Source organism: Dysidea avara, chromosome 2, assembly GCF_963678975.1.
Source record: "Dysidea avara chromosome 2, odDysAvar1.4, whole genome shotgun sequence".
In the NCBI taxonomy this organism is placed as follows: domain Eukaryota; kingdom Metazoa; phylum Porifera; class Demospongiae; order Dictyoceratida; family Dysideidae; genus Dysidea; species Dysidea avara.
Window position 1 is genome coordinate 46,304,777 of NC_089273.1, and position 24,889 is coordinate 46,329,665.

The 24,889-nt window shown below is 39.0% G+C and overlaps 3 protein-coding genes and 1 long non-coding RNA gene across 10 annotated transcripts; 2 read left to right on the forward strand and 2 right to left on the reverse strand.

The window, feature by feature from the left end:
• Positions 1 to 752: 752 nt before the first annotated feature.
• On the reverse strand, positions 753 to 2,225 carry LOC136247465 (uncharacterized). 3 transcript variants are annotated; one of them, XR_010697573.1, is made up of 7 exons: positions 2,211 to 2,225; positions 1,844 to 2,166; positions 1,572 to 1,797; positions 1,388 to 1,452; positions 1,006 to 1,339; positions 916 to 949; positions 753 to 867 (listed from the first exon to the last, which is right to left on the reverse strand). It is a non-coding gene; the product is annotated as an uncharacterized lncRNA (long non-coding RNA). The 3 variants fall into 3 exon arrangements; XR_010697574.1 differs by lacking the exon at positions 2,211 to 2,225 and having other exon boundaries at positions 1,388 to 1,515; positions 1,844 to 2,190; XR_010697572.1 differs by lacking the exon at positions 2,211 to 2,225 and having other exon boundaries at positions 1,844 to 2,181.
• A 461-nt stretch (positions 2,226 to 2,686) lies between these two features.
• On the forward strand, positions 2,687 to 7,259 carry LOC136247464 (uncharacterized). Of its 5 annotated transcripts, XM_066039178.1 has the most exons (9): positions 2,687 to 3,047; positions 3,894 to 3,947; positions 4,808 to 4,940; positions 5,109 to 6,164; positions 6,210 to 6,326; positions 6,415 to 6,483; positions 6,572 to 6,640; positions 6,690 to 6,802; positions 6,852 to 7,259. In XM_066039178.1, the coding sequence occupies exons 4-9, from the start codon at positions 6,081 to 6,083 to the stop codon at positions 6,886 to 6,888; spliced, it is 489 nt and encodes a 162-aa protein (XP_065895250.1). In that variant the 5' UTR covers positions 2,687 to 3,047; positions 3,894 to 3,947; positions 4,808 to 4,940; positions 5,109 to 6,080; the 3' UTR covers positions 6,889 to 7,259. The 5 variants fall into 5 exon arrangements, 1 of the variants encoding a protein (XP_065895250.1); XR_010697571.1 differs by lacking the exon at positions 6,852 to 7,259 and having other exon boundaries at positions 5,109 to 6,326; positions 6,536 to 6,802; XR_010697570.1 differs by lacking the exon at positions 6,852 to 7,259 and having other exon boundaries at positions 5,109 to 6,483; positions 6,536 to 6,802.
• A 3,327-nt stretch (positions 7,260 to 10,586) lies between these two features.
• Positions 10,587 to 12,172, forward strand: LOC136247466 (uncharacterized). The gene is made up of 3 exons (XM_066039179.1): positions 10,587 to 10,880; positions 10,941 to 11,168; positions 11,226 to 12,172. The coding sequence occupies exons 1-3, from the start codon at positions 10,607 to 10,609 to the stop codon at positions 12,026 to 12,028; spliced, it is 1,305 nt and encodes a 434-aa protein (XP_065895251.1). The 5' UTR covers positions 10,587 to 10,606; the 3' UTR covers positions 12,029 to 12,172.
• Positions 12,173 to 17,906: 5,734 nt separating this feature from the next.
• Positions 17,907 to 18,419, reverse strand: LOC136248157 (uncharacterized). Its single transcript, XM_066039972.1, has one exon. The coding sequence runs from the start codon at positions 18,417 to 18,419 to the stop codon at positions 17,907 to 17,909; it is 513 nt and encodes a 170-aa protein (XP_065896044.1).
• Between the last annotated feature and the right edge of the window lie 6,470 nt (positions 18,420 to 24,889).

Sequence of the window (24,889 nt, forward strand, 5' to 3'; positions counted from 1 at the left end):
TTAGGGGTTTGGGAGTGAAAACCCTGCATGACATTAAATTTTATTAGCTTCAATTGATGCTAGATTCAGACAAATGCAGCGTGGAACTTTGGTACTGATAAAGCAAAAACAAAGAGTTCTCAGATACTGCGGCCTTGTTAACTGTATGCATGCTAAGAAATTAACCGTTTTACTTAAGCATGTCAACCCAAGCATCAATGTAGCAACAACTGAAATTAAACTATTTAACAGAAGTTGTTAGTGCACAAGTCAAGAAAACATCCTGGAAACTTCTTTAAAAAAACATTATTATGGATGTTCTATTAGAGTAGTTGACTGTTCTATTAGAATATTACGATTTTTAGCAGTTTTTAGATTAAGTCTTACACCAAAAGTATAATTTGAACCACTCTTAGTAATTCTAAGTAAAGATTAGCTATTCTCCCTTCTCTTTCCATCTTTTCATTGCCCGTGCACAGGAATAACGCACCTTGATTGCGGACAATGTACCCAGCTGCAGGGAATTAGACACCGCGTAGTGGGAGCAGGCGGATGGGATGCGGTTATCCGCGTAGGCGTACGCGGACTACTGTTAGTACCCCGTTTGGGACCACTTGTACGCGGATGTACGCGTCTCACCCGCGAAGAAATCCGTACGGTGCCATCAATAAACCGCCTAGTTCTCCGTAAGCACCTATCCGGTGTCCGTCAATGAGCCCAAAGGGTCACGCAGGATCCTACGCGCGGGCCGCTGTGTCCGATAATGAGTTCAGTTTTTGTCACGTGAGAGTATAATTTAAAATGCATAAAATTCCACAATAAAATTAAAATGTCTTGTTCATTCTTTTACACAACATTCTTAGCTCCATGCATTCCAACGTTCCAGTTCTGTCAATAACAAAAGTAAGATGATGCAGCTACAGACTACACATGTACCTTGAATAACCATTCGAAGTAAAGCAAGTTCAACCTGAAGAAAAACATACATTACAGTGTATCACAAACTGCACATTACTATACACTAACCTAGCACATGCCAAAGTACTAGATGTGAACACTACTTGTGTGAATAGGTCTTTGTTGCAAACACGACAACACTTGGAAAAAGCCTATACATAATGGAAAGAAAATAGTTACACACTATCAGCACGTACCATAGTCATGTGTCCATCAGCTACCACTGTTTACAAGTTGACTTTGACGTTAGCAGAAAGTGGAATATCCATTAGAAATTTCTGGGTAAGGTAAAGAGTTTGTTTTGTGGTTGATGTCTGCCATCACGTGCCAGAGGGGTCATCATACTGCTATGGTCAGCTTGCAACAATCCGGCTTCCAAAGACTGGCTTAATGCCATAGGATTCTGTTAACAGTCTCTGGTGTATCAGTTATTGAGTACTTGACAGCTTACGTTGCAAGTAGTGGCAAGGAAATTCCATTGAGATGCTAATGCTGTAAAATATCTTGTAGGAAATCCTAAAAGATAAAGGCAAAATAATTTGATAGCACTGAACTACTGTTGGAAAGCTGGCTAGACAACTGGTACACAGAGAAACACATTAAATTACATCAAGCTACACTAAAACAAGTCTTACCATGAATTTGAATAGTAGGTAACTAAAATCCGTACGACAGCCAAACAGCCCGTGGTACGCTTGCATCCCAGCAACATAGCAGATATTGGGTTGAAATCATCCACTAAGGGCACACGTGAACTTTGGTCCAACAAACTGTGACTACACTACGAAACAGCCATCACACAGCTTAGTGTTCTAACAGAAGAAAGCAGACTAGGACGGTAGTTCTCTCAACCCGGAATGTCTGTTATAATACATAAAACAGTTATTAAAAACAATACGTATTTCACCGTATCGATTGGCGAAAACAATCTGAGGTGTTTGACACGATGGTATCCTTCACATCTAGATCTGCTCAGTCAAGCGCCATTACGTCTCAGCTGCCAAGCACCTGAAAACCCCCAAAATTCCATGAAAGTATCGTCGCAATCATTGGTATTGAGTAGCGCCAATGTTGCGCCATGTTTAACCCTAGTTTTCTTCAACAATCCGGCTGCGTTATACTGTTTAGCATCAGTATCCAATCACTTCCGTCAAAAGGAAACCGCACGTGATTTTGATGATCAAAGATGGTTTGTTGTGCGCACGCCTCCACCAGTTAAAAGGTGCGCATCTGTTAAAATAATTCCAGAACAATCTTTAGACCTTGTGTGGTACCTATCATTCCGCTACTGTATTGTGTTCAAGTATTGGACGATAAACGGAAGAAACAACCGTCTCTTCGTTACCGACGTACTGAGCTAACATGTAGCTATCCTCAGAGTGACTGACACATCCGACAGTCGAAACGCAACCGTCAAAAAACGGGCGATTTTAGTTGCACGCTAGTGTTGGGCGATATATCGATATTATATCGTATCGTTTGATTTTTTGCTGATATCGAAAAGTATCGATATGTTTTTCAAAACTCGATATTTCTATACGATACATCACGTGATCTGATTTAATTTTAAAATGTCTATTTTAGCTTATTTAATAGTTAATTGTAGCTTTCCATTACCTTCAGCAATTTTCTAATTACTGTTACTCTTGTGTATGTGGACAGGAAATCCCCATTGTGTATAGCCATAGCTACCTAATATCAAATTATGTGAGAAAACTAGCAATTTACACTTGAAAATTAATGTTATCGAAAAGTATCAATATCGGTAAATTTTAGTCAATATCGTATCGATATCGTATCGTTCTGAAAATCCTGGTATCGCCCATCACTATTGCACGCGCAATTTACAAGAAGTTCAAAATGGCGTTTTCGACAGGCCACGCGGACGAGAGAAATGGCGTTCAACCAGTAAATTTCTGGCAGATTTTCGAATAAAAGCAGTTGAAGAGATGATTTATGAAGATAATTATGCTGTTTATTTAATCTTGAAACGTGTGGGCTGGGAGTATTTCAGTGTTAGAACTGAACAAGAATTTTACTACTTCCGACTTCACTTTGCTGTGGATAAACGAAAAAGAGTGCACAAAATCTGAGTCAACGAAAGTGATAAGGTTTGTATGGAGCACGTGTAGTAGCTGTATGAAACTGTATACATTTGTGAAACGAATTTGTACTCCGTTAATATAGAAGAGGTTGTTATTCAGTATCTTGTTATACACAATAAACCATACACCACAGTGCCATAAGGTGTTAAACAACTTTTGTGGATTGCCAAAATGTAAAAATTAACTTTTTAAAAAGAAATTTTTGTAGTTCAGATATAGATCTCTCAATTGTGAAAATGTCTCAGTTGTTCCACACCTTTTGTCCATGGACTAAAATCAAGTACAAGTAAAGATTCGCAACAGTGACATCATTATGGACAATCTCCGTTACGGGTTCAGTAGTCAACGGTATCAGCCTCAGTTTACACAAATATAATCTTCATATAAATCTTTAATCATTTAGTTGATACTGAAAAAATTCTCATATCTTGTCTTGGTGCTTAGAAATAGTGCCACAAAAAAAATATTGGTGCTATACCTGCGGAACCATGCATAACGATGAAGTTTGAAACAAACTGGCTGTATGTCACCATGATGTGATAACACTCACCCAATGTAAAAGTGATAAGGAAACTAACAAGATAATTCATGAAGAAACAAAGTTGAGTTTGTGAGATAGTCTGGACTCGTAACAAGGATTGCCTGTACATAAAACTATGGGAAAGACATCTCCCTACATTATCTATGATAAAATTTTGTAGATAAGATGCCTGCAAAATCCATACAATCTCTTTATCCCACAAAAATTTCGTGTTACAGTAGTTTCAAAATAATAACCATTACTGCTATCTTAGTTTCACACAGTGGTGTACATATTAAAAATAAATCATCAGTTACAACCTCTTCTACTAGGTCAGACTCTTGCAGTGCAACTGGATTCAGCAACTTGTGATTTCACATCCAATGGTAAGGGCTTCCCATTGCTTACAGCAAATATTGGCAAGTTAGAACATTGTTGTATGTTATGTGGACTTAAATATTGTCCCACGGTAACCTGAATTTTTTTTACAGTCTTTATTTAGACCAGCTGTAGTTGCATTTTTAATGTGTTTTACAATGGTGCTTTACCACTGTACATAATTGCACAGAGCTACTACATGTAACCTCTCTATTACAGACATTTTGGGACCTAGAATTTTTGGCCGCTTTTTTGCTGTAATATAGAGGTTTTCCTCTTCAGAGGTAAAAAAATGTATTAAACAGACCTGTTGGGACCAAGTTTTTGTCCTTATTAGGGAGGTTTTTCTATTATGTGTCCTTAATTCGGGGCGTTTGTTAAGAGAGGTTCCACTGTATATATATAATATAATAATACAAATAACTCCTTGAAGTTTTGAATTTGTAATCACTGATAGTTACTCGAAATGGATGATTACCATAAGGCAGGAAATTTTAAATTATAACTACCTTTAAAAGTATGTTTAGATCTACAATTTCTTGATTTTTGAGGACTTTTAATTTACCAAAGGTACTGAAATGTAGATTCATCAATTTTTCTTGTCGTGCGGTATCTCTTTTTTGAGTCTCTGCTTTACAAACTTTTGTTCCTGTTAGCACCCCCTGATTTAGTATGATGGGCGTTGTTGTCTTCTAAACTCTGAATTCACTGAGAATTGTATTTGCTGGATTTTGATGGTGTGAAGGTGTGAAATGTACTTTTGTAGCATGTATGTATGTATGTGGGAAATGTCACGGAAGTTTTTTTCATTACTGCTGTAAGAAACTGTATTGTACCCATGTGTACTTGTGACGTTTGTACTGTACAGGTAACCTTGGTTTGTAAAAGCTGCCAGAACAAACTGATTGTACCAGATGCAGTGTTGTACCATGATAACTCCGTTTTGGAATTAGAAGGCCCTTCTGAAATAACAATGACTTGGATAGATGAAAGTGGCCTTGGTAAGTTGGTCGGTATTGTGAGCTCTCTTTGTGGCTAGCTATCCATTCCTCAATAGATTTTAGTGTGATTTTTTTTCTTTTGATCAATTTACCTCACATTTAATAATACTACATTCTAACGGCTAGTACATCCAGTTGTATCTTTGATGTACTTTGAAACTATTACAGGATTAGGGCTGTAATGGATGACCAGGCCTCTGTGTATCTCCACGATAGGAGCAGTATTATGCGGGATTTACCCTGGACACAGTAAGAATGGAGTCCTTGAAGATGGCTGTACCCCAAGCAGTTTCAAGTTATTGCTGAATTTGTTGGTACAAACTTTCATCTCTGGTCAACTCGGAGTAGTGGCAGCGGTATTCTGGCACAGGAAGTCTCCACCAGATAACTGTTTTAGAAATTGTTGATTTAAAGTTTGCAAAAATGCTATTTGTCATCTTACTGTATGTGTAAACAGCAGCCAAAGTGCACAACTTTTTACAACATAATTATCAAGTTTGGGCTTTTGTCTAGTTGTGCAAATTAATTAGCAACACTAATATGGCTTGAAACAAATTGTACCCACACCTCAAAACCACCTTGTCATTACTCACCAACTTTGTTCAGTGCTTTGTAGCTCGTTGCTAACTTACTGCACCTGTCGAATTTGGTTGCTGTGGGAGAGACTAGGACCTGTTGTTGCGTGACCCCCAGCGCAAACAGGAAAGAGCATTGCATCTGGCAGCTACAAGCGCTTGTAGTCAGACGGTGTTCTACCGGAAGAAGCGCTTGTTTCTTCGCGGGAAAACAAGCTGTGCAACTAAATACGCGTAATAAAGCGTATTTTTTGACGGTTGCGTTTCGACTGCCGACGAGATATCCTGTTAGATAGTATACTCTCCGTACCCTCACTAGAACAAAAAAATGGTGAGCCGACCTGTATTTAAGTCTTTGGTGAACTCAAGAGGTGTAAACCTAACCCACATCGTAATTCCATATATGTATCTGTAAAGCAATGAAGAAAATAGGCCACTTCAAAGACGTTCTATGTTTGATAATCGCTGTCAATATACAAATTAACTTTGTACTCATGGTTTTTAGCTTTCAAGATATCTCATTTTATGTTATTACAATGTTCACAGTTTCTTTAGCTCTGTACTCATGATTTTCAGCCATCAAGATGTCCCATCTTTTGTTGGCAAGTCCTGTCAAGATGTCCCATCTTTAGACAGGAGAAATCAGTGGGTACGTAGCTGTTTATCAATATCAGTGTTATTACGGTGTTCGCAGTTTCAAAGCCATACAAGCTTTAGCTCTGTACTCATGATTTTCAGCCATCAAGATGTCCCATCTTTTGTTGGCAAGTCCTGTCAAGATGCCCCATCTTTAGGCAGGAAAAATCAGTGGGTACGTAGCTGTTTATCAATGTCAATGCAATACGATGTTCACAGTTTCAAAGCCGTACAAGTTTTAGCTCTGTACTCATGATTTTCAGCCATCAAGATGTCCCATCTTTTGTTGGCAAGTCCTGTCAAGATGTCCTATAGGAAGGAAAAATCAGTGGGTACGTAGCTGTTTATCAATGTCAATGCATTACGATGTTCACAATTTCAAAGCCGTACAAGCTTTAGCTCTGTACTCATGATTTTCAGCCATCAAGATGTCCCATCTTTTGTTGGCAAGTCCTGTCAAGATGTCCCATCTTTAGTCAGGAAAAATCAGTGAGTACGTAGCTGTTTATCAATATCAGTGTTATTATGGTGTTCGCAGTTGCAAAACGGTACAAGCTATAGCTCTGTACTCATGATTTTCAGCCATCAAGATGTCCCATCTTTTGTTGGCAAGTCCTGTCAAGATGTCCCATCTTTAGTCAGGAAAAATCAGTGAGTACGTAGCTGTTTATCAATATCAGTGTTATTATGGTGTTCGCAGTTTCAAAGCCGTACAAGCTTTAGCTCTGTACTCATGATTTTCAGCCATCAAAATGTCCCATCTTTTGTTGGCAAGTCCTGTCAAGATGTCCCATCTTTAGTCAGGAAAAATCAGTGAGTACGTAGCTGTTTATCGATATCAGTGTTATTATGGTGTTCGCAGTTTCAAAGCCGTACAAGCTTTAGCTCTGTACTCATGATTTTCAGCCATCAAGATGTCCCATCTTTTGTTGGCATGTCCTGTCAAGATGTCCCATCTTTAGACAGGAAAAATCAGTGGGTACGCAGCTCACTGTTTGCAGCTTTGAAAACATGAAAGTTTTCAGAAATCTCAGCTATCAAGATTTCTCATAACTATTTTGTGTGTGTGTGTGTGTGTGTGTGTGTGTGTGTAGTGTGTGTGTGTGTAGTGTGTGTGTGTGTAGTGTGTGTAGTGTGTGTAGTGTGTGTGTGTAGTGTGTGTGTGTAGTGTGTGTGTAGTGTGTGTGTGTAGTGTGTGTGTTTGTGTGTTTGTGTGTGTGTTTGTGTGTGTGTGTGTTTGTGTGTGTGTGTGTGTGTTTGTGTGTGTTTGTGTGTGTGTGTGTGTTTGTGTGTGTTTGTGTGTGTGTGTGTTTGTGTGTGTGTTTGTGTGTGTTTGTGTGTGTGTGTTTGTGTGTGTGTGTGTTTGTGTGTGTGTGTGTTTGTGTGTGTGTGTTTGTGTGTGTGTGTGTGTGTGTGTGTGTGTGTGTGTGTGTGTGTGTAGTGTGTGTGTTTGTGTGAGTGTGTGTGTATGTAGTGTGTGCGTGATAAAGATTTTTTTGAATTCACCAATTTAAATGTGACTGTTTTTTCCACAGGTTTATATGTTGGAGAACTGCAAACGACTAACTTGAAATTTTGTAATGACCATTTTTTAAAAATATTTATTTGATTACATGTACAAAATACAAAGATGTATCACTTGATCAAAAAAGTTAATAGCATGATGTACAAGGACTATTGACCATTGAAAAGTTGATGAATTAAACGGAATACTTCTCCATTGCAACTCGCCCACGCATTATAGCACGCGCGTCATTAATAATCAGTGCTCAGCCGGGGTATGCGACTATTGGATTGAGATGGTGATTTTTATAAAATTATTTGTACCATGTAAAACGTTCGTTACGAACGGTATAGCTGGCTGAAGTATTCAAGAAAGGATAGATCTATCCTATTATAACCTGGAACCGTTAAAAAGTTCGCGCCTGGATTGTTGGGGTGAGCCAATATTTTCATTGCCAATGGTTCTAGGTGTAATGTTAAACCCCCTACTTTGTACCATGAAGAAGGCCGTATTAAGCTGTTACATTTTACGTGAAAGTAGATGTTATGCTGGCCATTCCTGCTAGAACCTGGGAAAGGTTTAAAAGTTATCTGACGCTCCATAACAGAGCCTTGAAAACCTGCTTCCAGTGTAGACGCGTGTATCTTGCCAATAAAATTTTTTTTATTAAAAGTCGCTTAATTGTTGGATATGAACTGTTGAAGCCTTTAAAGTGGTTAATGTACTTGATAAAAAATTAACAAGGCTTTTACAACTAAATAATTTCATAAGACTCATCACATCACAAGCTGGGTAGTTGGAAAAGGCAGATACGGTTGGACGTGGACACGAACACGGATATTTTTAAAATACACTTTTACATTAACAAAACAGTTATTCTTCATGCCTGATGTTGTTTTTATAGCAGCATTCGCTTCCAAACCCAGGCATTGATCTTGTCATAGCGCTTATCCATTTATAAGCACATGTGTGAAGAACGAAACTAGCACTCTAAAGACCATAATATGGTGTTGTACGCGTACTCTAGCAATCTAATTCAGAGTCATAGAGATTAAGCTGGAATATCCCAACCTATTCTCATAGACCAGGTCCTTGAAACCTTCCATACTTGGTATAAGTGCCTGCACCTTATGCTAAAACGTGTAAGATTGTGGATTTGACCTGCTAAGCTAAGTTGCATGGGGCATACAAGCTATTATATAACTCTGTATTAGACTTTAGAGTATGTGTACAACACTATTATGGTCTTTGGGATTCTGTGAAGTGCTGGTCTAGTCCTTTGCATTGCGCTTATAAATGGATAGGTGCTATAACAAGATCGACGCCCAGGTCTGGAAGCAAAGAATGCTGTAAAAACAATGTTAGGTATGAAAAATAACTGTTATATAATTGTAAAAGTACTTTTTCAAAATGTCAGTGCCTGCATCCATGTCTGCGTCAGATTGTATCCACCTTTTCCAACTACCCTCACAAGCTAAGGGAAAACACTGACATTAAAGGAATTAGTATAAAATATATATTATCAGCTTGCTGGTTTACTATATGGGAAACATCAACAACAGCAATAGTATTTTTATATGTACATACATATGAGGTGCCAGGTAGCAATATTGCAAGGAAGATGAATAAATGAGTTCTTTTGTCACTAAAATTTACACAATCTCTTAAATTATAAACTGTTTTCACTAGAGAGTACACAAGCATGTGTGTGTGTATATGTGTGAGTGCACGCGAACATGTTTGTGATGAGTGGACCCAAGTTGCAATGGAGAGACATAGTTTTGAAGGATATTCAAATCATGGGTTTGGTTGGTATCATGTAGCCCAGGACTGCTCAAGATGGCATGATGTTTGTCAAACTATTTTTCTGGAGCAGTTACTAGAGAACCTACTGTGGTTGCTGACTCTTTTGCCTGTGGCTTTGTGGGAGGACTTTCAGATGGTCTGGGGACTTAACTCAAAAAATTCTGTGATGGTTGACCTCTTCCATTAAAACAGACATAGTTTTACTGAGTGTGTGGCAGAGTTTCCACCACAACAGTTAACTCACCCAGGCACCAGCAATACTGTAAAGTTCCAGTTCTTCGGATTCCAGACCCTGCTATTATCAGTTGACAGGCCATTAAAGTGATAATGTGTGTGTGCATACGTGTGTGCCTTGTGGGGTCTAGGTAGTGCTGAAATGATTATTCTGATATTCAACTATTCAGTCAACATGACATTATTTGATTCATTAACATGCTATCCTAAAACAAACACAGCCTTGGGACTATAGAAAAAGAACACTTCCAAGCAAAGTAGGATCAATCAAGCAAGCTTTTCCAACATGACTGGTAAGAACAAGGGCTGATATCAAGTTGCGGCTAAGTAGATTAGAATATTACCATAAAACAACTGGTAAGAACAAGGACTGACATCAAGTTGTGGCCAAGTGAATGCAGTAATACCCAGTCTCCTCATGTCTAGCCATAGCTGTATATTTAAACTAGAGCAAATACATATACAACTATTATTAATTGTCATTTGGCCGCTTTTTAAAATCACACACTACAACAAAGTGGTCAAATGACAATTTAATAATAGTTGCATGTGTATTTGCTCTAGTTTTATTATATAGCTATAGCTAGATACAAAGAGAAGGGGTAACACTGCATTCAGTTGGCCACACTTTGATATCAGTCCTTGTTCTTACCAATCATGTTGAATAAGCTTGTTTGATTGATCCTACTTTGCTTGGCAGCGCCCTTTTTTTTACAGCCCCAAGGCTGTTTTTGTTTAGTTATTATTACAGTGACTGACACAATTAAACTTACATCCAAACTTAGCCTCATAACAAGTCATCACCAAATTTCATTAAAGACTATGTACATATGCTTACATTAGAAGCCCTGCAAAAGTTGATATTTTTGTCTATAAAAGTCACCTCATTTTCAGTTGTTTCAGTTAGCATCATGTGGAAGATCATTATACTAGCTGCTATTTCCCTGTCATGGGTAATGAATACTGCACATTCTCAATTGCCTTGTACTTCCTTCCTGAGGATTATACGTCCAGATTTGTTCACCCACTGTTCAGGATGCACTTATGCTCCCTGGAGTAGCTGGTCTAGGACTGGAAAACCATTTGATAATCACAAATGCTCGACTGGCAGAAGTTTTATGGAAATAAGAACAAAGAAGGTTAATAGTGGAAACTGCAATACAAAAACAGAAAATAGGACTGTTTGTAAGTGACTATTACTATCTGATAAAATTAGTTTGAGCATATGCTGGTATGTACCAATAGGTGTACCAACTCCACGTCAACAAGCAGAACTCTTGATTGAATCAATGGATATGGCGCTATCAGCATCACCAGTACCACCACCTGCAACAGCTAGACTAACCACTCCAATTAGACCAACCACCCCAATTAACCCAATTACACCAACAAACAGCACTGCTCCTATAAAACGAAGAAGCATCTCTTCAATATGTGGATTCCCCATCAAACAAATGTGCTCCACAAATACAGGTGTGTTTACATATTTACATATATGCACCATACAGCTATTGAGATGTTTTGTTATAGGCAAGCGCAGAAATATTGTAGATGATTTATTACATGAAGCATTAACTGTCAGTGAATACATGCCCCATGAGGTGTTTCAAATGGACAACAATGATACTCCTCAAGATTTTGATTTAGAAGGCCATCTTGCTACCATCAGACGTTCTCGCCACAAGAGACAAATTGGAAATAAACGGTATGTTTTGCTTATATTGGATAGTTCTGGAAGTATTACAGCTGCAACTTTTAACTCAACTGTGAAAATCTTGAGTAACTTGGCACCTTTGTTCTGTGGCAATGCTCTATTTGCAGTGATGACTTATGATAGCATAATTGAACAGCATATGTGCTTTGAAAGCTGTGACCAACTAGATCGCATTAAAGGCAGTTTAATAGCAGGTCATAAACTCTGGAAAGCTATCTCCTGTATACCATATCGTAATGGCCCTTCTACCCGTTCTGGTGATGCAATTCGATGTGCATGCGATAATATGTTACATCACACATGTGGATTCGAGAATGAACCAAACTCAGTAATTGATGTGATATTTTTGACTGACGGACGCTCCAACATGGGAGAGAATGTGTGTTCTGCTACAAAATGTTTGAATAGATTTTCTAAAAAGAGAGTCAACGTGGTTACCATTGGTATTGGATCCTTTATTGATTATACCGAATTGGATTGCATTAAAGGAGATCTAGGTGCAAGTTCACATATTTTTGATGTAGCAAATATCGCAGGTCTTGAAGTATTGCAGGAAGAAGTGGTACGTCATCTTAATGCTACTCAAAGGGATTGCCGTCAGTGTTGCAATCCACTGTAGGGTGTATAGCAATGTAACTGATTGACTATTAGAGTAATAAAAATTCTACACACAAGCAGAAATTTCATATTGTTTAATACCTTTTTTTGCATTTATAATAATATAATGTGCATATTTCATTAGACATTTCCTGTGCTTCAGAAATACATAATATTATATATATCATATATATTTGTAATAATAATTATGATTTGTAATAATAATTATGATCATGGGCACGTACATATTACACACACATGATAATATATATCATGTGTGTTTTATTATTACACTTTTGCTTGTTCTCAAAGAACCTTGTCAAAGAATATTAGTCAATCCTGTTATGGTACTGTTTGAGTAGGAATCCTCCCTCCCCAAATGACGCGCGCTGCCAAAATATATATTTAAAAACCAGCTTAGAAACTTCTTATGCGACGAACATCACCTTTATGGGATAATATTAGTCTGTCTAGCATCAAAATTAATGTAGCATTGAAACAAGAAAACGCTTACTGGCGGCCGGATATAGAATTTTAAATGGCTGTGCCTAGAGTCACGGCAATCACGTGAATAAAAAAGCTTTGACAAAAAACCTAAGAAAACAAAAAAAATTGACTAAAGCGAGGTTCGAACCCAGGATGTCCCACACTCTAGCCCAACACTCTACCACTGTATCACTGCAGTACCACCTAACCTACTTCCTTAGTTTGTACCTTATATGTGTCATTCACGAAGAAACCTACATAAATAACACCAGTAAAGAAGAAACTAAACCTGAACCCTTCCCTAATCCTAACTCTAAAGTACAAGACGCATTCCCTAGGTTGAATGTTCGGTGCATCATACTACAAGGCGCATGCCCTAGAGTCGAATACTCGGGAAATACTAGACTCCTGCCAACCCTAGCTCGCCTCAAACTCAACAAAAACTTACATTCATACAACAGTTTTGTGAATTCTGGGTGACTGTGCCGCGACTTTAGCAGCAAAATGTTCAGTCACGGCGCCGTGACTCTAGGCACAGCGATTTTAAATATTAGTCAAAACAAAGTGGATATAGTACCGGAACCGGTTACAAACATAAACGGCTATTTTACTGGCACAAGTCCATCATTTCCTGGACTATCAAACAAACTAGTTGCCAGCTAGAGTTGGTATGCGTCTAATATGCCCCGAGCATTCGACTTTAGGGCACGCTCTAGTAGGTTTCCCTGAGCATTCAACTTTTATTTTAAACATTTAAATATGCGTTGAACGGTGGTCACCACGCATACGCTGGTCACTGGAATACACAAACACACCTTATCGGCTTGTCTGTTGACAATAGTAGGGTCCCGATTCCAAATAACTGGACCTGGCACAATCTTAGCTTGAGCAGTAATGCTGGTACCAGGTGAGATCACTTTTATGATGCAACACTCTGCCACAACTTGGATTGTTTTGGTAGTGGAGGCTAGCCGGAACAGTATTTACGATGTCTGGTTAAACAATCTCCAGAACAATTAAAAGTTCTTTCACAGCCACAGACAAAAGAGCCAGTGACCACAGTGGAACCCCTAGCAACTCATTCAAACGAAAAGTTAATGGTTTGGCACAAATCATATACCAGATCCTGGGCTACCTCATACCAAGTGAGAGGATCCAACCCCATCCTCTGAACATCTCTCATAACTACATCTCTCCTCCACAGCTTAGGTCTGTGAAATGGTCTAGTAGTTAAAAGTTCTCCAAACAGCATTGGTTTAGGTAAACAATCATCACCAATCCTTGCCACATGACCCAACCAGTGCAGATGATGCTGCACCAGTAACACACCAACCCCATCAGTCATTCCAAATTCTACAGCCAACTACTCAGAAGAGATGCACTCCCTCCACTGTTGATGTCTTGAAACCCTTAACATCCCCCTTACACAACGATTGTGGAACATCTCAGTTCTTCTTGTCTGATCTGCATTCACAGCCCAAGTTTCACTCCCATATACGTAACAAAGTGGCTACCACAGTACAAAGATACACACACTTATGAATGCCAACTGCCAAATACTTGTTGGCAAGGATCAACTGTCGGAGACATCCAAACATCCTAGCTGCTGTAGCTAACTGCCCATAAGACAATTCAGCACACAACTCCCCATCATTACTGATTGTAGCTTCCTAGGTACTGGAATCTCTCCACGAAATCTACAACTCCCCCTCCACAGTGATTGGAGACAACACAGAAGCATCAGCCCTAATTACTGATAGCGTGCGCGCGCGCGCACACACACACACACATCACACATGCTTGTGTACCCTCTAGTAAAAATAGTTTATAATTTAAGAGATTGTGTAAGTTTTAGTGGCAAAAGAACTCATTTATTCATCTTCCTTGCAATATTGCTACCTGGCACCTCATATGTATGTACATATAAAAATACTATTACTGTTGTTGATGTTTCCCATATAGTAAACCAGCAGGCTGATAAAATATTTTATACTAATTCCTTTAATGTTAGTGTTTTCCCTTAGCTTGTGATGTAATGAGTCTTATGAAATTATTAGTTGTAAAAGTCTTGTTAATTAATTTATTAATATTTTTTTTATCATGCACATTAACCACTTTAAAGGCTTCAACAGTGGTGTATAGCTAATACTTATAATTATGTATCTTATAATTTCACTTAGCAGCTACCACTTTATAGACTATCTCTCAACAAAGACCACCTCTTCATAAAGACTGAACATCTAAATTGTTGCTTTATCAAGTGTATCCCCATAGGACAATTTTACTAACTGTGTGCCACATTTCTAGAAATCTGATTTATAATACAAAAATGCCCCCATTGCAAAAAGAGCTTGGCTGTACAAAAAAGATATGTGTCTACAGACTCCACAAAACTAAATTGAAGTAACTGGCGACTAGGGAGCTAATATCTAGTCGGGCCATCACAAACAACTATAATGTACATAAATAATATTGGTCCTTTATCATTCACTGTCTTTATGAATTCCTTTCAGTGTAGAGGAGAAAAAAAAGTGGCTAAATTGCTAGCCAATTAGAGCTACAGGCAATTAATTAGTAATGCAGCAAGACTGCACCAGTTAATGATAAAGGACCAATGTTATATACGTTATTGCAAATTATAGTTAGTTGCCAACATCAACATTCATTTCTTGGCCTCACCAGATATTAGCTTGGCACAAATCATATTCTGGGCTACCTCATACCAAGTGAGAGCATCCAACCGCATCCTCTGAACATCCCTCACAACTACATCTCTCCACCACAGCTTAGGTCCATGAAATGGTCTAGTAGTTAAAAGTTCTCCAAACAGCATCGGCTTAGGTAAACAATCATCTCCCATCCTCGCCATATGATCCAACCAGCTCAGACGATGCTGCACCAGTAACACACCAACCCCATCAGTCATTCCAAATTCCACAGCCGACTACTCAGAAGAGATGCACTCCCTCCACTGTTGATGTCGAGAAACCCCTAACATCCCCCTTACACAACGATTGTGGAACATCTCAGTTCTTCTTGTCTGATCTGCATTCACAGCCCAAGTTTCACTCCCATACAACAAATTGGCCGCTACAGTAGAAAGATACACACACTTACGAACGCCAACTGCCAAGTATTTGTTGGCAAGGATCAACTGTCGGAGACATCCAAACATCCTAGCTGCCTTAGCTAACTGCCAAGAAGACAATTCAGCATACAACTCCCCATCATTACTGATTGTAGCTTCCTAGGTACTGAAATCTCTCCACAAAATCTACAACTCCCCCTCCACAGTGATTGGAGACAACACAGAAGCATCAGCCCCAATTACTGATAGCACACACACACACGCACGCACACGCACACACACACACACACACACTTGCTTGTGTACCCTCTAGTGAATCAGTTTAAAATTAAAAGAGATTGTGTAAGGTTTAGTGACAAAAGAACTCATTTATTCATCTTCCTTACAATATTGCTACCTGGCACCTCATATATATGTACATATAAGGCCAATGAAACTTGATTACCAGTTTCTCGCTCAGATTTTTGAAAATTTGATGAGGGCGGGCGGTTATTATTCATTATTTTCCAAAAGCACAACACACATCCCAATCATGAAGATTTCTGCCAAAAAAGAGAGATCTACATAGCTAAAATACATTACTAATCCATATAACAAATGATTTTTCCATTAGAGTATAGCTGATTGCTCCATTAGAGTATTTCAATCTAAAATACCAATAATGAAATTCCGTGCGGGTGTATCAAAAGCATGCGGACGCGAAACTGCTAATCAAGTTTCATTGGCCTAAAGATACTATTGCTGTTGTTGATGTTTCCAGATATATTAAACCAGCAGGTTGATAATATATTTTACACTAATTCCTTTAATGTTAGTGTTTTCCCTTAGCTTGTGATGTGATGAGTCTTATGAAATTATTAGTTGTAAAAGCCTTGTTAATTAATTTAATAATATTTTTTTATCATGCACATTAACCACTTTAAAGGCTTCAACAGTGGTGTATAGCCAAAACTTACATGTATCTTATAATTTCACTTAGCAGCTACCACTTTATAGACCATCTCTCAACAAAGACCACCTCTTCATAAAGAGCGAATATCTAAATTGTTGCTTTATCAAGTGTATCCCCATAGGACAATTTTACTAACTGTGTGCCACATTTCTAGAAATCTGATTTATAATACAAAACTTCCCCCATGCAAAAACAGCTTGGCTGTACAAAAAGATATCTGTCTACAGACTCCACAAAACTAAACTGAAGTAACTGGCGACTAAGGAGCTAATATCTACTAGGGCCATGACAAACAACTATAATGTACAAAAATAATATTGATCCTTTATCATTCATTTATATAGTCTTGCTGAATTCCTGTCAGTGCAGAGGAGAAAAAAGTGGCTGAATTGCTAGCCAATTAGAGCTACACAGTGGCGTAGCCAGACTTTTTACCATGCCTGGGCAATGGGTGGGCAAGCCATTTCCCATGCAACACACGTACACATGCCCATCATCAATATAACATTTTTAAAATGCATTATGTATCATCCTACACTACTGTATGCAACTTGAGATGACTAATATCAACCTAATAGAAGCGAACGCCTAGCTAGCTATTGGCCTTCTAACATATTACATACATCTAGCTACATGTGTCTTAATACCAGACTACAAAGATTCTTGAATTAAAGCATGAGGCGCTCTATCACGTCATGACTATGCTCTGCCACTACAGTTGTTAGCCTAGAAAAGTGGAAACAAAAAGAAAAGAATTGCTGACTGAACAAGTACTCCATACCATTTGAACTGAGCAGTATCCACACGGATAGATGGGTACTAATTTCACAAATACCTCTAGACTGCTTTGCCTCCTGAGTTTTGACCACTACACCAATAGCTACCGTGATCACTTAATCCAAATGTGAACCGTCCAGCCCACTATAGTGAAACCAATTCTTTGTCCTTCACTCCTTGCCACAATGCTGCGCAGTTTTTTTGTAATCACGTGATCTTGCTTCTATTTGTTGCCTCCTCTATTTGTGCACAATCAAGTTACTCGTAGGGAAAATCCCTTGGATAACCCCATCTCTGTTTAGCCAAAAAGAAGGAAACCATCGGCAAAAATGGCATGGTGAGTATTGTATAAGTTGTGCAGTGACTAGTTAAGTAAGTTTAGCAAAATCTCGAGCTATCCAGCCCACGTCTTTATAATTACTCTAGGAGCTGATGGTGGGGCAAAGAAGTCTGATGTCCGGGCAATGCCCTGGCTTGGCTACGCCACTGGAGCTACAGGGAATTAATTAGTAATGCAGCAAGACTGCACCAGTTAATGATAAATAACCAATGTTATATAGATTATTGCAAATTATAATTAGTTTCCATCATCAACATTCATTTCTTGGCCTCACCAGATATTAGCTTGGCACAAATCGTATTCTGGGCTACCTCATACCAACTGAAAGCATCCAACCCCATCCTCTGAACATCCCTCACAACTACATCTCTCCACCACAGCTTAGGTCCATGAAATGGTCTAGTAGTTGAAAGTCCTCCAAACAGCATCGCCTTAGGTAAATAATCATCCCCCATCCTCACCACATGATCCAACCAGCTCAGACGATGCTGCACCATTAACACACCAACCCCATCAGTCATTCCAAATTCCACAGCCAACTGCTCAGAAGAGATGCACTCCCTCCACTGTTGATGTCGAGAAACCCCTAACATTCCCCTTACACAACGATTGAGGAACATCTCAGTTCTTCTTGCCTGATCCGCCTTCACAGCCCAAGTTTCACTCCCATACAACAAAGTGGCCACCTCAGTGGAAAGATACACACACCTACGAACACCAACTGCCAAATACTTGTTGGCAAGGATCAAATGTTGGAGACATCCAAACATTCTAGCTGCCTTAGCTAACCACCCAGAAAACAATTCAGCATACAAGTCCCCATCATTACTGATTGGTGTACTTGCCAGGTACTAGAATCTCTCCACGAAATCTACCACTCCCCATCCACAGTTATTGGAGACAACACAGAAGCATCAGCCTCGATACCACACACACACACACACACACACACACACACACACACACACACACACACACACACACACACACACACACACACACACACACACACACACACACACACACACACACACACACACACGCTTGTGTACCCTATAGTGAAAACAGTTCATAATTTAAGAGATTGTGTAAGTTTTAGTGACAAAAGAACTCATTTATTCATCTTCCTTGCAATATTGCTACCTGGCACCTCATATGTATGTACATATAAAAATACTATTGCAGTTGTTGATGTTTCTCATATAGTAAACCAGCAAGCTGATAATATATTTTATACTAATTCCTTTAATGTTAGTGTTTTCCCTTAGCTTGTGATGTGATGAGTCTTATGAAATTATTTAGTTGTAAAAGCTTGTTAATTAATTTATTAATATTTTTTATCATGTACATTAACCACTTTAAAGGCTTCAACAGTGGTGTATAGCTAAATCATTTCTTATATTGTTTATATGTATCTAATCCAAAACAGCCAAGCTGTAAAAAAAGTGTGCGGCCCTCAGAAAGGCTATGGTGAAAAAAGATGTGAAATCCAAGGTGGCGGCCAAGAAATGGCTATGATGGTAGGTTAATAGTAAAAATTTTAATAATGACAATTCAGGTAAATTTTGTGAAGCGGCACAAAAATTCACCTGAATTGTCGTTATTAAAATTTTTACCATTAACCTACCATCATAGCCATTTCTTGGCCGCCACCTTGGATTTCACATCTTTTTTCACCATAGCCTTTCTGAGGGCCGCACACTTTTTTTACAGCTTGGCTGTTTTGGATTAGATTTCATTTCTTTTTGTATTTGTATACCCCAAAGCCGGCCTATGGCCAGCTTTGGGACTTTTTTAACCTATGTTTTTTTTCTTTACTACAGGAAGAAGAAAAGATGAAGTAGATGTACTTTAAATATTTTATCAGTAAATGTACAAATTATATATATAATACATATGTGACCGGATTTGCGAAAAGGGGCCTTCCACACACATCCAATTTGCCAACTTTGACAATTGATAACTTCAGATTGGAAAGAGCTATTGCCTTGAAATTTGGGCAGTGATGGTTTCTTTGTAGCTGAATTATCTACAAGGTAACTTCTTCTAGCTGATGTCTCTACAAGGTCACTAGTTTGTAGCTGAGCTCTCTACATGGTGGTTTTTTTTTGTAACTGAACTCTCTACAAGGAGACCTCTTCTAGCTGATCTTTCTACAGGGTGATTTGTTTGAAGCTGAACTCTCTACAAGGTAACTTCTTCTAGCTGATCTCTCTATAGGGAGGTTTGTTTGTAGCTGAACTCTCTACATGATGGTTTCTTTGTAGCTGAACTCTCTACAAGTAACTTATTCTAGCTGATCTCTCTACAGGGAGATTTGTTTGTAGCTGAACTCTCTACATGATGGTTTCTTTGTAGCTGAACTCTCTACAAGGTAACTTCTTCTAGCTGATGTCTCTACAAAGTCACTAGTTTGTAGCTGAGCTCTCTACATGGTGGTTTCTTTGTAACTGAACTCTCTACAAGGTGACCTCTTCTAGCTGATCTTTCTACAGGGTGATTTGTTTGAAGCTGAACTCTCTACAAGGTAACTTCTTCTAGCTGATCTCTCTACAGGGAGGTTTGTTTGTAGCTGAACTCTCTACATGATGGTTTCTTTGTAGCTGAACTCTCTACAAGGTAACTTATTCTAGCTGATCTCTCTACAGGGAGATTTGTTTGTAGCTGAACTCTCTACATGATGGTTTCTTTGTAGCTGAACTATCAACAAGGTAACTTCTTCTAGCTGATCTTTCTATAGGGTTACTTGTTTGTAAATGAATTCTCTACATGGTGGTTTCTTTGTAGCTGAACTCTCTACATTGTGGTTTCTTTGTAGCTGAACTCTACATGGTGATTTCTTCTAGCTGAATTATCTCTTTCTATAGTTGCATGAATTCCCTACAAGGTAACTTCTTCTAGCTGATCTCTCTACAGGGTGAATTGTTTGTGGCTGATCTCTCTACAGGGTGACTTGTTTGTAGCTGATCTCTATACAGGTTACTTGTTTCTAGCTGATCTCTTGAATTCTCTTCGGATGACTGCTCTATTAGGATGACTGCTCTATTAGGATGACTGCTCTATTAGGATGACTGCTCTATTAGAGTATCTCGATCTCGCACTTGCTACACTAAGTTGGATTTCGTGTTATAACTCCGTGGTTTTAAGTCTGATTCTTCTACACCATTGAAGATCCTTTCTAAGATGATAACTCCATCTGTACAGCGATTTTCAAAGCATTACCCTAAACGGTTTACCTGGTAGGCGTGGCAAGCAGTCGTTTTTTATTAGCTAATCTCGATTGCGTAATTGTTACACACTGTTGGTTTTTTCGTTGTATCTTCCTATTTTTTAGCTCGATTTCTTTCAAACCACAAAAGGTTTGAGGTTCAATAGTTAACCTATTCACCCACCGATTTTCAGCTTCGTCCCATACGCGATTTACCCTGTAGGCGTGACAACATATTGGTGTTATTTTTCGTGAATAATCGCTCATAACTCTTTGCCTGTTTATCGTATTCCAGCCAAAGTTGGTACAGAGATGCGCCTTTATACCCCCCTTCTGTGTGCCAAATTTTAAGGCAATCGGATATGGCGTTCGCGTTTTATAGCAGTTTTTGTAAGTGTGCGACAAGAAAAAGAAAAATAAGAAGAAAAACGAAGAAACTGAGCCAATTTTTGAAGTCGCATATCTAGGAAACGCGAGAAGCGATTTCGCTCAAATTTGGGATGTGGAGTGCTGCAGTTGGAGGGCATGTACACAGCAAAAATCGTCTTGTTTCATCAAGGAAGCACAGAGCTACGGAGGTGCGAAAATTGCGTTTTCTTTCTTCCTGTAAATATACTCACGGGTGTTACGCGCCGGCTTCTTGGGCCGCATCTTATTTCACTTAAACCCCAGTGCGTGGGAGTATATACTCACGGGTGTTACGCGCCGGCTTCTTGGGCCGCATCTTATTTCACTTAAACCCCAGTGCGTGGGAGTATCAAAGCGCCGCGCTGGGTTATAACTACCATACAGCTAGACAGAGCGGCGCTGCTACTGTACGATATATCAGTTATCACCCAGTAATAACCGGCTAACTTATCACCCTGTTGCGGAGCCACTCAGTCTCTTTCGTGACATCATAATAACCGCGAATGGCATTGTTTACCAATGGAATAAAGAGGCAAATAAGGAGATATTGATACAAAGCACACCAATACAGCACTTAAAACTACCTAAATCTTACAAGAAAACTGTTAATCCTTTACACAATAACACTACAAGTTACCAATACCGTGATAGCTAGTTTAACAAATGTCAAGAATAGTCCGTGACGATTTTCGCTCCAGCAATCACTCCCAACGGTCAGTATGGTGAAGAACTAACTTCCTCTAGCTTCATCGTTCTATCTCGGACTATGGTAGCCACTTGTTGGTCTTTATTTTTCTCTTGCACACCACGCGACACCACCATACCAATTTCTGACGAAGGCGAATCGTACTTGGAACCGCTGCTTCATAACACCGCTCTTCGCTACAGTTTGTAGGCAGTATGTAAGGTCTCTCTTGTAGCTACGAAGTAGAATCTCCACACAATTCGGACGAAATCTTGAGCACAGTGACAGGAACTCAAACCGGAATTTAATTTACTATCCGTAAACTTCTGCGCACTCCCGCGCACTGGGATATAAAACAGTTATATCCCGTATACTCGGGTGATATCATTAATTGTTATTACACTCGTCCTCGGCTCCGCCTCGGACTCGTGTAATAACAATGACATCACCCTTGTACCGGGATATAACTATAACTTAGCAGCTACCACTTTATAAGACCACCTCCCAACAAAGACCACCTCTTCATAAAGACCGAACATCTAAATTGTTGCTTTATGATGTGTATCCCCATAGGACAATTTTACTAATTGTGTGCCACATTACTAGAATTCTGATTTATGACACAAAAATGCCCCCATGCAAAAACAGCTTGGATGTAAAAAAAAAGATGTGTCTACAGACTCCACAAAACTAAACTGAAGTAACTGGTGACTAAGGAGCTAATATCTACTAGGGCCATGACAAACAACTATAATGTACAAAAATAATATTGATCCTTCAGCCACCTGCTCAGAAGAGATGCACTCCCTCCACTGTTGAAGCCAAGAAACCCCTAACATCCCCCTTGCACAACAATTGTGGAATACCTCAATTCTTCTTGTCTGATCTGCCTTCACAGCCCAAGTTTCACTCCCATACAACAAAGTGGCTACCACAGTAGAAAGATACACACACCTATGAACACCAAGACTTGTTGGCAAGGATTGACTGTCAGAGACATCCAAACATCCTAGCTGCCTTAGCTAACTGCCCAGACAATTCAGCATACCACTTCCCATCATTAGTGATTATACTTCCCAGGTACTGGAATCTCTCCAACTCCCCCCACCACAGTGATTGGAGACGACACAGAAGCATCAGCCCCAATTCCTGCTACCACACACACATGCACACTCACACACACACAAAGGAGAAAGCTTTACTGAGCGGTTCCCAAATCTTTTACTGTGTATTTCTCATTCTTCATATAAAAAACTACCAGGCTGATGATATAATTATTTTAAAGTAATCAGTGACTTCCCTTAGTTTATGAATTTTATACTAATTGGTAACTTCTCTTATTTTATGATAACTCTTATAATAATTTAGTTGCCAAGTACTATTTTAGAAAATCAAGAATAGATTTCACTTGTTGATATTTGTTTGCAATAGTATGTAGCTTTTTAGAAGTTTCAAAAAGTTCGCAAGTGATTTTTTGCTACCACATACACTCCATAGTACACATGGTATTAAGGTTCCATTGGAAATGATCATGTTACAGAGCATTTAATTGAGTGGCTGATGAAGTACTGACTAGGTGCATGCAAAATCTATATCAATGCAGCCATAGTAAACAAAAGGTTAATGCTATAGGGTTAAAGGTAGAAGGCAAAAAAAAATGATTTCAATGATGATAATGTCAATCACAATAATGACAACATTGGCATGTCATTAAACTGATACACTGCAGCCATTTCTTGACCACTACTATTGCCTTTGAAGGCCACATCCTTTTCACAGCTTGGCTCTTGTGGTACAGATATCACCACTTTGTGCAGTTACAAGTCTATAAAAATTGCTTACGTATTATTTGCGTGTGAATGACCACATGGCACAGGAAGGCGTTCGTGTTTCTTGTCGTTTTCATTTTGATGTAGCAAGGTAAGAGTGTTTAATGGTTGTTTCATGACAAATTACAACTAACAAAACTGTAGTGTGTGTTAAAATACTATTACAATAAGTGTGAATTACATGTCTTTGGCGTTTCTTTCAAGAGACAAGCTGTTCCATCTCCCGTATGAAGGATTCCTCATCACTAATCCAGTCCTTCGGTTCCCGAATGGATTTACCCTTCAGAGAAAGCTCGGGAAGAATTGCGATGATGTAGAAGCATCTCAGTGTGGGAATGATCTCAAGACAGAAAGTTTCATTGTACTCTACCCTTTCACAGCGATAGTCTACGGTGGTGCAGAGAAGGAAGTCGCACCATCGTGTGTTAGTGCAGAACATTGCCATTTGTACTTGGTAATAATAGCTGTGAGTGCGCTTCAGTTGGATGAGACCATTATTAATGAATAAACAGTTGCACTTATCAGCAGTGATAGCGTGATGAACAGGAAGATCTCTTTAGCTATAGGGAGTCTTAAACTCAACCAGCCCATCACTTGGCGAAGCGTCAAGATCAGTAACCCAGCCATCAGGAGTTGCTGCTAGTCATGGGTGAGCTGTGGACACAGTTAAACCACAATTAATATTTACTGTTGAACTAAGCGATCCTCTATCATTTAGCCATGATTTGTACACATCCACACTGTATTTTTCTTGCTTAGACCCCACCTGGTGGTTGAGTTGCCCTGAAACGTTGAGTACAGTAACTGGTGTGCCATATGAGTCACAGGTGTGGTGAGTCTTTGCTTAGTGATTGAGCGGGTATTAGATGATGTTATTCTCTTCCTCCCCTCAGTGAGCCAAACTACTGATTCATCATCATCATAATTATATGTGGTTCATTGTTGCAAACTTAATTGACCGGGCCTTGTTGCTATCCACCATTATCTCAGCTCTATAACACCTCATCATCATTTGCTTCAGGTGATCAGCAGGAACATCAGTTGGAATATCCAGAGCTTCAATACCACCATCATGTTTGTAGTTATAAAGGTATGCAATGGTAACATTAC